Source organism: Stenella coeruleoalba (assembly GCF_951394435.1).
Source record: "Stenella coeruleoalba genome assembly, chromosome: 4".
Taxonomy (NCBI): Eukaryota; Metazoa; Chordata; class Mammalia; order Artiodactyla; family Delphinidae; genus Stenella; species Stenella coeruleoalba.
The window spans coordinates 60,859,533-60,876,567 of record NC_137149.1 but is presented as its reverse complement, the minus strand read 5'-3'; the positions used below and the strand labels follow the sequence as shown (position 1 = coordinate 60,876,567).

Here is a 17,035-nt window from a genome sequence, read left to right as displayed (position 1 = left end):
ATCCTTTTAATGTGCTGTTGGATTCTGTTTGTTAGTATTTTGTTTAGGATTTTTGCATCTATGTTCATCAGTGATATTGGCCTGTAGTTTTCTTTTTTTGTGACATCTTTGTCTGGTTTTGGTATCAGGGTGATGGTGGCCTCGTAGAATGAGTTTGGGAGTGTTCTTCCCTCTGCTATCTTTTGGAAGAATTTGAGAAGGATAGGTGTTAACTCTTTTCTAAATGTTTGATAGAATTCACCTCTGAAGCCATCTGGTCTTGGGCTTTTGTTTATTGGAAGATTTTTGTTTTTTTTTTTTTTTTTGGCAGTACGTGGGCCTCTCACTGTTGTGGCCTCTCCCATTGCAGAGCACAGGCTCTGGACGTCCAGGCTCAGTGGCCATGGCTCACAGGCCCAGCCGCTCCGCGGCATGTGGGATCCTCCCAGACCAGGTCACGAACCCGTGTCCCCTGCATCGGCAGGCGGACTCTCAACCACTGCGCCACCAGGGAAGCCCTATTGGAAGATTTTTAATCACAGTTTCAATTTCAGTGCTTGTGATTGGTCTGTTCATATTTTCTATTTCTTCCTGGTTCAGTCTCGGAAGGGTTTGCGTTTCTAAGATTTGTCCATTTCTTTAAGTTTGTCCACTTTATTGGCATATAGTTGCTTGTAGTAATCTCTCATGATCCTTTGTATTTCTGCAGTATCAGTTGTTACTTCTCCTTTTTCATTTCTAATTCTGTTGATTGGAGTCTTCCTTTTTTCTTGATGAGTCTGGCTAATGGTTTATCAGTTTTATTTATCTTCTCAAAGAACCATCTTTTAGTTTTATTGATCTTTGCTATTGTTTCCTTCATTTCTTTTCCTTTTATTTCTGATTTGATCTTTATGATTACTTTCCTTCTGCTAACTTTGGGGTTTTTTTGTTCTTCTTTCTCTAATTGTGTTAGTTGTAAGTTTGGGCTGTTTATTTGAGATGTTTCTTGTTTCTTAAGGTAGGATTGTATTGCTATAAACTTCCGTCTTAGAACTGCTTTTGCTGCATCCCTTATGTTTTGGGTCGTCGTGTTTTCATTGTCATTTGTTTCTAGGTATTTTTTGATTTTCTCTTTGATTTCTTCAGTGATCTGTTGGTTATTAAGTAGTGTATTGTTTAGCCTCCATGTGTTTGTATTTTATACAGATTTTTTCCTGTAATTGATATCTAGTCTCATAACGTTGTGGTTGGAAAAGATACTTGAAACAATTTCAGTTTTCTTAAATTTACCAAGACTTGATTTGTGACCCAAGATATGATCTATCCTGGAGAATGTTCTATGAGCATTTGAGAAGAATATGTATTCTGTTGTTTTTGGATGGAATGTCTTGTAAATAGCAATTAAGTCCAATTTGTTTAATGTGTCATTTAAAGGTTGTGTTTCCTTTTTTATTTTCATTTTGGATGATCTGTCCGTTGGTGAAAGTGGGGTGTTAAAGTCCCCTACTATGATTGTGTTACTGTCGATTTCCTCTTTTATAGCTGTTAGCAGTTGCCTTATGTATTGAGGTGCTCCTCCGTTGGGTGCAAATATATTTATAATTGTTATATCTTCTTCTTGGATTGATCCCTTGATCATTATAGTGTCCTTCTTTGTCTCTTGTAAAAGTCTTTGTTTTATAGTCTGTTTTGTCTGATGTGAGAAGTGCTACTCCAGCTTTGTTTCCATTTTCATGGAATATCTTTTTCCATACCCTCACTTTCAGTCTGTATGTGTCCCTGGGTCTGAAGTGGGTTTCTTGTTGACAGCATATATATGGGTCTTGTTTTTGTCTCCCTTCAACCAGTCTATGTCTTTTGGTTGGAGCATTTAATCCATTTACATTTAAGGTAATTATCGATATGTATGTTCCTATTACCATTTTCGTAATTGTTTTGGGTTTGTTATTTTAGGTCTTTTCCTTCTCTTGTGTTTCCTCCCTAGAGAAGTTCCTTTAGCATTTGTTGTAAAGCTAGTTGGTGGTGCTGAATTGTCTTAGCTTTGCTTGTCTGTAAAGGTTTTAATTTCTCCGTCAAATCTGAATGAGATCCTTGCTGGGTAGAGTAATCTTGGTTGTAGATTTTTCCCTTTCATCACGCTAAATATATCCTGCCACTCCCTTCTGTCTTGCAGAGTTTTTGCTGAAAGATCAGCTGTTAACCTTATGGGGATTCCCTTATGTGTTATTTGTTGGTTTTCCCTTGCTGCTTTTAATATTTTTTCTTTGTATTTAATTTTTGATAGTTTGATCAATATGTGTCTTGGTGTATTTCTCATTGAATTTATCCTGTATGGGACTCTCTGTGCTTCATGGACTTGACTATTTCCTTTCCCATATTAGGGAAGTTTTCAACTATAATCTCTTCAAATATTTTCTCAGTCCCTTTCTTTTTCTCTTCTTCTTCTGGGACCTCTATGTTTCGAATGTTGGTGCATTTAATGTTTTCCCAGAAGTCTCTGAGACTGTCCTCAATTCTTTTCATTCTATTTTCTTTATTCTGCTCTACAGTACTTATTTCCACTATTTTATTTTCCAGGTCACTTATCCGTTCTTCTGCCTCAGTTAATCTGCTACTGATCCTTTGTAGAGAATTTTTAATTTCATTTATTGTGTTGTTCATCATTGTTTGTTTGCTCTTTAGTTCTTCTAGGTCGGTGTTAAACATTTCTTGTATTTTCTCCATTCTATTTCCAAGATTGTGGATCATCTTTTCTATCATTATTCCGAATTCTTTTTCAGGTAGACTGCCTATTCCCTCTTCATTTGTTAGGTCTGGTGGGTTTTTACCTTGCTTCTTCATGTGCTGTGTGTTTCTGTGTCTTCTCATTGTGCTTAACTTACTGTATTTGAGGTCTCCTTTTCGCAGGCTGCCGGTTCGTAGTTCTCATTGCTTTTGGTGTCTGCCCCAAGTGGCTAAGGCTGGTTCAGTGGTTTGTGTAGGCTCCCTGCTGGAGGGGACTAGTGCCTGTGTTCTGGTGGATGAGGCTGGATCTTTTCTTTCTGTTGGGTAGGTCCACATCTGGTAGTGTGTTTTGGGGTGTCTGTGACCTTATTATGATTTTTGGCAGCCTCTCTGCTAATGGGTGGGGTTTTGTTCCTGTCTTGCTAGTTGTTTGGCATAGGGTGTCCAGCACTGTACCTTGCTGGTCATTGAGTGGAGCTGGGTCGTGGCGTTGAGATGGAGTTCTCTGGGAGATTTTTGCCATTTGATATGACATGGAGCTGGGAGGTCTCTTGTGGACCAGTGTCCTGAAATTGGCTCTCCCACCTCAGAGGCATAGCCCTGATGCCTGGCCGAAGCACCAACAGCCTGTTATCCACACGGCTCAGCACAATAGGGGGGGAAAAAGAAAGAAAGAAAGAAAAAGATAAAATGAAATGAAATGAAATTTAATGAAATAAAATAACGGTATTAAATTAAAAAATAATTATTAAAAAATTTTTAAAGTAATAAAGAAAGAAGGAAAGAATAGAGCAACCAAACCTAAAAACAAATCCACCAATGATAAGAAGCACTAAAATCTATACTAAAATAAAGAAAAAACACGGACAGAAAGAACCCTAGGACAACTAATAAAAACAAAGCTATACAGACAAAATCACATACAGAAGCATACACACTCAGAAAAAGATAAAAAGGGAAAAAAAAATATATATATATATATTGTTGCTCCCAAAGTTCCACCTCCTTGATTTGGGATGATTCATTGTCTATCTAGGTATTCCACAGATGCAGGGTACATCAAGTTGATTGTGGAGATTTACTCCGCTGCTTCTGAGGCTGCTGGGAGAGATTTCCCTTTCCCTTCTTTGTTCTCACAGCTCCTGGGGTTCAGCTTTGGATTTGGCCCCGCCTCTGCATGTAGGTCACCTGAGGGCATCTGTTCTTCACTCAGACAGGACAGGGTTAAAGGAGCAGCTATTCGGGGGCTCTGGCTCACTCAGGCCGGGGGGAGGCAGGGGTACGGAATGCTGGGCAAGCCTGTGGCGTCAGAGGCCAGCATGACGTTGTAGCAGCCTGAGGCACACCATGTGTTCTCCCGGGGAAGTTGTCCCTGGATCACGGGACCCTGGCAGTGGCAGGCTGCACAGCTCCCAGGAGGGGAGATGTGGAGAGTGACCTGTGCTTGCACACAGGCTTCTTGGTGGCTGCAACAGCAGCCTTAGCGTCTCATGCCCATCTCTGGGGTCCGCGCTGATAGCCACGGCTCGCGCCCATCTCTGGAGCTCCTTTAAGCAGCACTCTTAATCCCCTCTCCTTGCACACCCCTAAACAAAGTGGCAAGAAAAAGTGTCTTGCCTCTTCGGCAGCTTCAGACCTTTTCCCGGACTCCCTCCCGGCTAGCTGTGGCACACTAGCCCTCTTTAGGCTCTGTTCTTGCAGCCAACCCCAGTCCTCATCCAACCGAAGCCCGAGCCTCAGCTCCCTGCTCCCACCCGCCCCGGGGGGTGAGCAGAGAAGCCTCTCGTGCTGGTGAGTGCTGGTCAACGCCGATCCTCTGTGCGGGAATCTCCCCACTTTGCCCTCCACACCCCTGTTGCTGCGCTCTCCTCCATGGCTCTGAAGCTCCCCCCTCCGCCACTCGCAGTCTCCACCCACGAAGGGTCTTCCTAGTGTGTGGAAACCTTTCCTCCTTCACAGCTCCCTCCCACTGGTGCAGGTCCCATCCCTATTCTTTTGTCTCTGTTTTTTCTTTTTTCTTTTGCCCTACCCAGGTACGTGGGGGAGTTTCTTGCCTTTTGGGAGGTTTTAGGTCTTCTGCTGGCGTTCAGGAGATGGTCTGTAGGGGTTGTTCCACGTGTAGATGTATTTCTGATGTATCTGTGGGGAGGAAGGTGATCTCCATGTCTTACTCTTCTGCCATCTTGAATCCCTTCTCTATACTGTAGTTTTGACTGTCTTATGGTTTTAAAAATGCAGCCATATAGTAAATCTTTTAGTTAAGTTCATTTTGCTTAACTTTGAGACTTAATCTATGTTGGTACCTATGTTTGTAGACTGTTCATTTTCACTGCTGTATAATATTTCCCCATATGGATATATCATATCCATTCTACTGTTATAGTTCACATTCTCCACATCATCTAGTATTTTACATGTAAATGATATATGTGTACACACATGTGTAAACCAGCTTTATTTATATCTAGCTTACATGTAAGAAAAAAGACTGATATTAAATAGACAGGTTGATGAGTTTTGACAAATATATACACCCATGTGACCACAATCAAGATATAGAACATTTCTATCATCCCTCAAAAATTGCCTTTGCACATTGGCAGTAAATTATCCTATCACCTACATTGGGGAACCACTGATCTCACTGAATTACTTTTGCCTATTCTAGAATTTCATATAAATTGAATCATACAGCAAGTAACGTTTTGTGTCCGATATCTTTTATTCAACCTGATATTTATGAGATGCATCCATGTGGCTGCATGTCAGTTTGTTGTTTTGTCTGTTGAATGTTATTCTTTTGTGTGATTCTCCCACAGCTTCTTTAACTTTTTTATGTTTACATACATTTGGGTGGTTTTTCTTTTCATCTACATGTATGTCTGTTGAATATATACTTAGGAGTAGCGTTGCTGTCATAGTATATGCTTATCTTGCACTTTGGTGGGTAATGCAAAGTGGTTCTCATCATTGAGTAATTATGCTCACTTATGTTAACACTAGCAGTGTTAACTAGTGCATTTCTTTTGTCTCATAGCCTCAACAGAATTTCGTTATTTAAAAAATTTTAGCCATACAGGTGGGCGGGTAGTTATATTTCATTGCGATTTTATTTTGTATTTTCTGATGATTAATGAAATCGAGCACCTTTTAACGCATTTATTGGTCATTGACCATGTTTCTATCTTCTTTTATGTGGTGCCTTTTGGAGTCATTTACCCATTTTGAGGGAGGGGGGTTGTTGTTTTGAATTGCATTTTCTGTGTTTTATAATGATTTTTAAGAGCTATTGATGCACCATGAATTTGAGCCCTTTGTCGAATATATATTTTCCTCTTCTACATACTGCTTTTTTATTCTTTGATGGTGACTTTTAATGAACGAAAGTTCTTTAATTTAGTCAGATTTACCATTACTTTCCTTTAGAGTTAGAATTTTTCATATGTTAAGACACAGAAGATAATTCTGTTTTATATTCTTCTAGCTTTATTGTTTGGCCTATCATGTTGGGATTTATAATCCACCTTTTTTTTTTTTTTTTTTTTTGCGGTACGTGGGCCTCTCACTGTTGTGGCCTCTCCGGTTGCAGAGCACAGGCTCCAGACGCGCAGGCTCAGCAGCCATGGCTCACGGGCCTAGCCGCTCCGCGGCACGTGGGATCTTCCCGGACCGGGGCACGAACCCGTGTCCCCTGCATCGGCAGGCGGACTCTCAACCACTGCGCCACCAGGGAAGCCCCTATAATCTACCTTTAATTGATTTCTAGGTATAGTTTGAGGTAGGAGTACTTTTTTTTTTAATACCAAGTGGATATCCAAGTAATCTTCTTATTAAAGACATGCTTTGCTCATTGCTCAAGATTGACATCTTTGTTTTAACTTAAATGAATATTGGGTGCCTTTATGCCCATTCTACTTCACTAATCTATATATCTGTCCTTTTATCAGTAATGTAGTGTCTTCATTACCATAGCTTTAAAAATAAATCCTGATACCTAGCAGAGCAAGTCTTCTCACTTTCTTTTTCAGGTGTCTTAGTTATTCTTGGTCTTTTGCTTTTTCTTATAAATTTAAAGATCAACTTGTTAAATTCCACCTAGATACCCACCCCTGTAACTCTTTTGATTGGGATTACATTGATTCTACAAATGAACATAGGCAGTGTTGACATCTTTGCAGTATTCAGTCTTCCATATATTCCTCCATTTAATTAGATTTTCTTTAATTTTCTCAGGAATGGTTTCTCAGGACTGAGGTCTTACAAATCTTTTGTTAGATTTAATCCTGGGTTTTTATATTTTTCTGATACTTTTGTATATGGTATCACTTCTAATATTTCATTTTGTTCGCTGATATTTGGGAATATAGTTTATATTTTATATATCAACCCTATGAAGAGTAGGTTTGCTAAATTCATTTTTAAACAACTCTTTGAGGTATAATATTTGCATAATAAACTGTACCAATTCAAAGCATATAATTTGATGAGTTTTGAAAGATGTGTAAACCTATTAAATTATCACCACAATTAAGAAGTGGCAGTTCCATCAACCCTAAGCATTTCTTAGTGTCCTTCTACAGTCCATCCATCTTCCACGCTCCCTTATAGAATCATATAGGATATACGTCTTTGTGCCAGGCTTCTTTCGCTGAGCATGATGATTTTGAGAGTTATTCATATTATTATGTTTAGTATTAATTTGTACCCTTTTATTAGTTCCCACCCCCAAGCTTGGTAGTAATCCCTTAGGTCCTTATACCACTATTTGTTTATCATTCACCTGTTGATGTACATTTAGTTTGCTTTAAGTTGTTGATTATTGAGGGTAAAACTGCTATGAAGAAAGACCAGAAAACTTTATTTCCCTGGAAATATGTTTTCAATTCTTTTGAGTTTCTAGGATTGGATAGCTGGGAGCTTAAATTAACTTTATCAGAAAATGTCAAGCAGTATTCCAAAATGGATGTACCCTTTTGCATTCCTGCTGGCAGTATTTAAACCTTTTATTTCTTCAACATGCTGTCTAACACTTGGTATTTACAGCCTTAAGTTTATCCATTCTAATGAGTCCGTATTTATTATCACATTTGTGTATCCTCTTATAAAGTGTCTATTTAAATTTTTGTCCATTTTTAAATTGAATCATTCCTATTAATAGATTGTATGTATTCTTTTTATATTTTAGAAACAAGTCATTTATCAGAAATATGTGACAGCATAAAGGTCCAACTTTTTTTTGGGAGGGTGTTGTATCTTATTTAAGAAATCTTTGCATACTTAAAGGTTGCAAAATTTTTCTTCTGTTGGTTTCCAGAAGGTTTAGAGTTTTAGTAGTAACATTTAGGCCTAAACTGCATTTCAAGTTAATTTTTGTATATGGTATGAAGTAATGGTTGATAATTCATTTCTTTTTTTAAATTGAGCTATCCAGTTATTCCAGCAACACTTGTTGAAAAGACTATCCTTTCCCCATTGAATTGCCATGACATATTTTTTCAAAAATCACTGGACCATAGATGTGTGGGAGTATATGTGGACTTCTGTTTAATTCCATTGATTTATATGTCTGCCCTTTCACCAATACCACACAAATTTGATTGCTGTAGTTTTAGACTAAATATTGAAATCATATACGATAAATCTTCCAATTTTGTCTTTCTTTTAAATGTTCTGACCATTCCAAATTGTTCTTATTTGCATGTAAATTTTAGCATCACCTTGTTAATTTCTATAAAAAAGATCACTGGAATTTTGTTTGGGATTATGTTGACGCTGTATATCAATATGTGGAGAATTCACATCTTAACGATATTGAGTCTTCCAATCCATGAACATGATATATCTACTTATTTAGGTCTTCTTTAATTTTTCTCAGCAATGTTTTAGAGTTTTCAGTGTGCAGATCCTGCCCATATTTTGATAAATTTACCCCTTAGTGTTTCATGTTTCTTTATGCTCTTGTAAAAGTTATATTTTCAAACTATTTTTCCAATTGTTCATTGCTAGTATTTAGAAATACTATTGATTTTTAAAAATATTTCCCCCTATCCTGGTACCTTGCTAGACTGACTGACTTAGCAGTTTGAGAAGCTTTTAGGTAGATTTTTAAGGATTTCCTGTTGATTAGATACAGACTTCTGCTTATAAGAGGCCTTCCTTTCCAATCTGAATGTTTTTTTATTTCTTTCGCTTGTTGCACTGACTGCAACATATGAACTAATGTGTATATAACTAGTGAGCGCCCACCTCCTTGCCTTATTTCCAGTCTTAGGGAAAATGATTCAGTCTTTAATCTTTGATTATGATGTTGGTTTTTCATAAATGCCCTTTATTAGGTTGAGGAAGTTTTTTTCTATTCCTAGTTTGCTGAGAGTTTTTGTCATGAATGGATTTTGAATTTTGTCAATTGGTTTTTCTGAATCTATTGCTATGAGAATGTGATTTTTCTCCTTTATTTTCTTAATTTGGTGAATTATATTAATTTTTCCATGATAAACCAACTTTGCCTTCTTGTGGTAAATCTCACCTGGTCATAATATATTATCCTTTTTATGTATTGTTGGATTTGATTTGCTAATATTTTGTTAACGATTTTTGCATGTTACATTTATAAGGAATATTTGTCTAATATTTATCTGTTGTTTTGTTTTTGACTGGTTGTGTATTAGTAATACTGGCCTTACTGAATGAACTAGGAAGTAGTCCTTCCTTCCCTATTTTCTGAAAAGGTTTACATAGAATTGGTATTATTCCTTCCTTAAATGTTTGGTGGAGCTCACCATTGCAGTATTTGGGCCTGGAGCTTTTTGTGGGTAGGTGATTAATTACTGAATTCAATTTTTCTAATAGATACAGGGATATTAAGATTTTCTATTCTTGTGTCCTATTTGATCATTTGTATCTCAAGGAATTTTTCCATTTCATGTAAATTGTTGAATTTATTGGCATAAAGTTTTTCTTAGTCTGTAATTATTCCTTTAATGTTTGTAGGATTTGTAGTGATGTCCTCTCTTTCATTCCCGATGTTGGTAATTTGTCTCTTCTGTCTCTCATTCTTATTTTCCTTCCCTGAGGGTTATAAATTTTATTGATCTTTTCAAAGAACCAGCTTTTGGTTACCATTATTTTTAAATTTTGTTTATATTCTATTTCATTGGTTTCTGTTCCTTTATATAGATATAAATAAATAGATAACTACAACTACATATATATAGTCTTTCCTATAGTTACTTGGGCATATTTATATTTAAGAGAAGTTAAGGACACTGTCCTGATCCTTATATTTAAATGGAAAAATAGAACTCTTTCATATGGTAGTAGGTATTCATTACCTTCTGTTTCCACGGTGTTTTCCTCTGGCATTGCTGTTATGTTGTATTCTAATTAATTACCTGTAGTATTTCTCTCTCAAGGCTGTGAGATCTTTGAGAAAAGGTCTTATGTATTTTCAAATTATGCTCTTAGAGCCAGACAGATTTTTTTATTCAATATTGTAAAGCTAAAGACAAAAGAAATCATAAATACTTGGGCAAATATGTTCATTTTACTTTTGTGAATTATAAATGTAAGAAGCAAACACTTGTAAAATCCAATAAAATCTCTTCCTTTAAGGCTATTTAAAAAAACACATTTATGGAATTTGGCCATTGTATTTGTTCATTAAAATCAAACTTATTTTTGAATATTGGTTTTTCTAACAAAAAGAATATATGTGCCTACAATTAATCCTTTACTCAAGATGGTAACATCTATTTTTACGTATTTTATCTATTTTTCCCTTTGCCTTAAGCTATTTCCGTGAGAGAAGAAATGTTCCCACCTCAACTGGAAAATCTATGACACAACAAAGTGAGTCTCAGCTTTTAAAGTCTGTAAATTAGTTAGTACTCATTTGATACTCTTACAAGTGTTAAAATCATGATCAAGAAAGCAGCCCACCTGTGGAATAGGGACTAGTGGGAATAACTGTCTGCCAGGGTTCATAGTACTCCAGACACTTTTAAAGGTGAGTGAATGAAAGACAGTAATATATACGCAGACTCCTGGAAATTTGCACATGCTAATGTAAAAAGATTTTTTTACCCAGGCTTCATTTATCATTATCCACAGTCGAAAGCATTTAACTAAATTATGTGGTTTCTGACAGTCTGAACTACAAGGCGTAGGTTTATGGAAAGTAATTTTGCCATGGTAACAGGAAAGGGCTGACATGGCTCTGGTCAACTGCTCATTGACAGAGGCTTTTCTTTCTTTTTGAAAATTCTGCGTGTACAAGTTCAGGAACATTCTTCTCAATGCTGTTAGCAAACACTTGACTACTGAACCTTTAAAAAAATTTGCCACAGCAGAAAATGCAAGTGTTGAGAATTCTTTCTTGTGGATCAATGTAATTCAGGGATTGTGGAAATTCTCTTGAAAGAATTTACTTACAGTTGCATTAATAGTTATGGTATTAGAGGGATTATATTAAGTGGATTCTGGCATTTTGAATGCTATAACATCTAGCTGTTATGTTAGTGAACTTTTAATGATCATTTGTTTAAAATTATAATAGAATTAAGATTAATTTTCTGCCATTAAAACTAATCTCTTATTTAGGAATTAACATTATAAACACACCATGACAATTTCCATTGTATGGGGAAATGTGCTTACTTATATGGATCCTATAGGTTAGCAAGGACAAATGTGACACATCACACTTTGAGAAACAGTGAGTAATGTGTTTTGGTTGTGAAGTGAGGGGTGTATACATTGAGAAAATCATGCTTAGAGTTGATTTGAGGGTAAGAATTATGAGCAGAATTTTGGACTCTCAGAGAATAAAGCTTAAGTTGTGATATTGCTATAAAATAATTAAACACATGCTTTTTTAAAACAATATTTCACATTATTCACATCTTTCTATTCTCATCCTATAATTCCCCCAAAAGATACGAATGAGGAGAATTCATCTTCCATTTTCCCTTATGGAGAGACCTTTCTCTTCCAGAGACTAGAAAATTCCAAGGTTAGTCCCGTACATTTTAATTTTTTTCCATATTCAATTCTTTGCTTTTCTGCCTATATATGCCTCTTCATTTTCCTTTAAGCTGTTTGAAGAATGTGTTATATTGAAGAAAGAAATTTCCATTCAGCGAAATTCTGCTCAGTAAAATCATGGCAGATTTATATCTTTAAAAATATATCACAGAAATACATTTCAATTTGATTTTAGGAATACAGATCAGTGGGTTTTCAAAATTTACCACAAGTTACTTAAAAAAAAAAAAAAGAATAAGACAAACCCCTGTAAAACCCCTGTAAAAAGGAAAGGCAAACTGACAGAAGCTACTAGATTTTACTTTGCCTTATACCCAAATATAGACAGACTTCTAACTATTTACAAATCTTAATTATTCAGTTTATCACTTAGTCTTTCCTCTCCACTACTTGTTCTCTTTTGGTATTTTATTTCTTGGTCATGATGAAAGAGAAGTTGGAAGACAAAAAGTAAGTGGGAAAGTAAAAGTAAATAAATTTTATTCTTAGCATCTTCTGTTCTTCTTAGTTGAAATGATGAGTTATTAATGATTTAAATAAAATATTGAAAAAGGGATCAAAAGGCTACCATTTAATATAGTCACCCTAATTAAATTGTTTTTATTGAAAATTGATCTAAACAATTGACGTTTGTTTAATAAAACTAAACCCAGATACTGGGAATCTTTGTAGAATATTGCTCCCCTAAAAAAACGTGTATTTTTTTTTTTATAGAAGAGATCCATAAAGAATGAATTTTGGACCCAGGAAGATACACTCAAAGGGGAAACAACTACTGAAAGAAACTCATTTTTTGTCAAATCAAGGTATGAGGACATGATTGATGATGATTAATTCTTTTGAATAAAATGTTATATAATATACAATGTTGAATTCTTGCTCATATTATATTTCTAAGAAAATAGTTTACATTGGTAAGTTCAAATCCTTTCTTTTGACAACAGCACTCATTTCAGTAATTGAATTTAGAGCCTGTAAATCGATTCTATAGTCTGTAGCACATTATTTTTGTCTTTTCCTAATTGAAACCATTCTCCCTTTCCCAAAGTGGCAAATATTTGGTGACCATGTTTGCACTTTAAAGATAGGAAGTTACCTTACTATGAAGAAGAAAGGGGCAGTGCCAAAAATGTCGCTATGTGAGGTGCATAATTTTTACAAATGTAAAGTATCCTTTTATTAGAAGTTCAGCATTGACAAGCAGCTTGAAAATTATCCAGTTATTTGGATCACACATGAGATTGAATAGCGTTTGTAAGGTACCAACTTAAATTTTATTTTTCTCTCAGCTTTATTAGCACTTGATGTAGTGCATCATTACCTAACATTTGTCTATGTTAACCTTTATTCTCCAGGGCTAACACTGTTGAGGGTTTCCTTAAGATGAGACTAAATAATTGAGAATCTTCAGTAGGCATTTGATATGAACTTACTACAGTGCAGAATGTGGAAGGGGCCAAGTTAAGTCCTTTAAGGTGGCAATGATTTTTAGAATACCACGTCCAGAAGGATGTAATTTGACTCCTACGCATATCTGTTTCATTGATTAGCAAAAACTTCTTTGTAATGAGTTTTATTATGCATAAATGGCTGAGCCAATCTGTTTTGTCATTCCTTAAATCTATACGAATATACTTAGCAACTATGTGTTCCAGTAAATATTATATGTTATACAGCTTTTACCTTCTGAATGTACCCTGGCCCTTTCTTGTTTTCTAGTTAGCAATGTGGTGCAGTTTTTTTCTCATTAGTGATGCAAAATAATACTAAAGTTCTCACCAGTCAGATCTACTCTTTGTTTTATTACATTATGATGGAACATAGGGTCCTTGAAGTCAATTAGTGGAGAGTCAGAGAAGGGGCAACATGTGGAAATAAGATCTCTAGTACCTCTCTCCACGAGATAGTGGTTCATGATCTGGCCCATTAAGTGACTGGCCACTTACTGGTGCTGGTGAAGACGTTTAAGTTGTGATGCAGAGAATATGGCAGTCTCCATCCTCACCACTCACACCCAACCCCCCAAATAAACAGGTCAGATTAAATGATACATAAGAAAAAATACACTACTTCTAGTAGTATTCAAATATGTGTTAGTATAATGAGAGATTTCTATTTTTCAGGAAGTTTTAAAAATTATCAGATGTGTTAATTGAACTCCACCATTTTTCCTGGCCTTAAATTTCTGTGATTGGTTGTTTATAAATAGAAAAAGTAACCAATGGCTTAAGTCACATAATGCTGTGAGAAATATTAAAACCATTCTTTTTTCATTTAGCATATATGATAACAGGATGGAGAACGTAAGTGAAGACAAAGTAGAAGATATTTGGATACCTCGAGAGGACAAAAACAATCTTCCTATAGACTCTGCTTCGGAATCAGAATATTCAACAGTAGAAGAATGCTTTCACAGTTTAAGAAGAAAACATTCAAAGCCATATAAATCTAGGACTCAAAAAGCAGTGAATTTTATCCCTGTTAATAGGCACAGTTATCCACTAAGCTCAACAAGTGGAAAGGCTGATTCATCAATCATTTCCTCAAATGTAATATCTCCCTATGCCTGTTTTTATGGATCATCTGCAAGAAAGGTTAAATCAGGATGGCTTGACAAACTCTGTCCCCAAGGGTATGTATTTATTCTTTTTTGTTTTTTTTCCCCTAAGTGGCATATTTTTAAAAATTCAAGCGTATCCATTTCTAAACCTGCTAGGTTGCTGTTGCTCCTCCCCACCCCCCATGCATACAGAGACAGTTTGTAGGGACTTTCAATACACTTTTGCAAATGCTCTTCTTTAGATATAATGTGGGGCATGGGCCATGTGCTGTGTGGAATTCTGGGTTAAGGTTCTGCGTAGCAAATTAAAACTGGAAGTCTGATTTCACATCTAGATCCTTAATGTTAGTTTCTAACTTTGCACCAAAATGCACTATCCTGTATCTCAATTTGTAGCAAAGAAAAACAACAGCGATTGAGTTTGTATTACTCAGCCCACGCTGTTTGGCCTTCGCTCTTCGCTCCCATTATAACAGCGTTCTGTTTGGGAATACAAGGCTTATTGTAGTTAGGGGAAAGTATGTCACTGTTACATTTTAGGCTTCACTGCTATTGATATATTGTTTTGAGTTTTGAATGTTGCACAAAAGGTCAGAGTCCCTTGAATATTATACTTTAAAAGCAGTTTTATCATTTCAGTTGTTGACAAAGAAACTTCTGTCCTTAAGCATTTTGCAGTACTGAGAAATCTTTGGGGAGGGATTATGTTTAATTAGAATTATTTTCTGACATCCTGAATTTTGAATGTCCTTTTGAAATATTTACTGGAAATGTTCCTCATGAATTATTAAATTATTTAGGGATTAAATCTCTTCTGTTTAAGTAGTTGTTGTGGTGAGTCCCTATGTTGTGCTGGTTTTCTCTACTCTTCCCCGAAAAGGTGTATCATTTCTAGAAAGCCTTGTTTTCTCCTAAAATAAATTTTATTAGCAAAAAAATTGCTAGAAGAAGCATCAGTTGACTAGTGGGAGAAGGAATGATATTTCTTAAGGAATCGAAAAAAAAAAGCTGAACCCTTTTGTGGTTAGTAATTACATGATTAATACTTTATAGGATTGCATCCCTTTAGCAAATTAGATGTTGACTAAACTGAAGCAGAGAACTTCTTAGCATCACATATTTTGTCTCACTCCTTTCTGGTTGCATTAGGATGACAAAGTAGTTAACTGTGTCTGCTTTTCATCAGTCATCGGTATTATTGGTAAATGCATAGTCAAATTGCACCGGTATGAGTCATTACTCAAATATACACACTGGTGGAATGAAACATTGAGCGGGAATAGTCTCAGGTCTTTCATTTCTGTAGAATTTAAATGATTAGGGAGATCCCAGTGCTCTCTCAAAGTATCACTGGAAGATTTAGCAGATTCTGCATACAGAGCCCCTAGCAGCTGTGGTTTCCTGAATGATCTCTGGTGGGTGGTACCTCGATCTTGATGGAGTTAGGTTAGTATGTTTATGTTGCAGGCACAGAGAAAGATTCACCATTACTGGCCACCTCTGGGATAGTTGGAACATTTTCTCTCTCTTTTTATCAGAACTCTGACTTTCCATCCTTTCTATTCTGAACCTGCCTAAGGTTAGAGGCTGTAATTTTTTGAGATTTTTATTTTTCCATTTTAGAGAAAATAATTGAGTTTTCTGGCTTCAGAGTCTTTTTCCAGGTTACCAGGATGCAGCTAGGAAAGTAAACAAAGGAGCTTGTTATATCACCAAGAAATTAAAAAGCTCTTCTCCATGATTATATTGCTATGACTTAAAAGAAATATGTGTAACTGGCCAAGAAGCATGTATTTATTAGACCACAAGTGGAATCTCCATTTTTCCTTTTTCTAGTTAGACTCTGTAGGCTATGGTGAGGGTGTTTAAGATGCTCATTAATTAGACAAAATGATGCCTACCCATTCCTTATGCAGAGGTTACTGAGCTTTGTTTAAGTCATGGTCGCATGTCTCTTTGGTGCAGGTAGCACTGATTTTGATGGCATTCTGAATTCCACAGAGAAAGTATTAGTACACTTTTTCTGTAAAGGGTCAGATAATAAATACTTTAATCTTTACAGCCATATGGTGTCTGTGGGAGCTCAGCAACTCTGCAGTTGTAACGTGAAAGCAGCCACAGAGAATGTGTAAACTGATGAATGAGGCTGTGTTTCCATAAAACTTTATTTATAAACACATTTCATGGGCCAGGTTTGGCTTGTGGGCCATAGTAGCATAAAACAGATTTGAGGGTTAGCTGAAATCTTATACCAGCTTCCTCCATCTCCTTTGGGCCCCACATCGAAAATTATAACCTGATAGATTACGGAACAAGGAAACTACTTTATTATTCTATCAAATCTAGACATAATAAGAAGCAGGATCTCTCTTCGGGTACCTTTCTACCCTGAATGCTCATACCCAGAGAGCAGCATGACTTGTACCTTACTTCCCTCAAGTTCTTGCTCTAAAGTCTCCTTTGCACGAATCCCTGAACACCAAAGTTAATATTATCACTGCCCCTCCCTCACCACCCCATTACTCCCTTAATTATTTTTCTCATAGCTTATACACTTGATGATTTATTTGTTGCATATATGCTCCATGGGGACAGTCATCTATATTGGTTTTTGTTTACTGTGGTATCCTCAGCAACTAGAAGATTGCCTAGCAAGTGGTAGATATTCTTAGTGTTTGTTGTTGAATGAATTAGTAAAAACAAACTAGTATTAGACATAGTTTTTTCTTTCAATCTTTCTAAAACAGC

The 17,035-nt window shown here is 36.1% G+C and overlaps 1 protein-coding gene across 3 annotated transcripts in view; it reads left to right on the top strand.

Moving 5' to 3' along the window:
• Nucleotides 1–17,035, top strand: part of ARAP2 (ArfGAP with RhoGAP domain, ankyrin repeat and PH domain 2) — a 197,954-nt gene that overhangs the window by 23,022 nt on the left and 157,897 nt on the right. For all 3 annotated transcript variants that reach the window (XM_079920687.1, XM_079920685.1, XM_079920686.1), the window contains 4 exons: nt 10,475–10,533; nt 11,619–11,695; nt 12,442–12,533; nt 14,006–14,359. In XM_079920687.1, the coding sequence (XP_079776813.1) occupies nt 10,475–10,533; nt 11,619–11,695; nt 12,442–12,533; nt 14,006–14,359 (582 nt within the window). The remainder of the gene's footprint in view (nt 1–10,474; nt 10,534–11,618; nt 11,696–12,441; nt 12,534–14,005; nt 14,360–17,035) is intronic.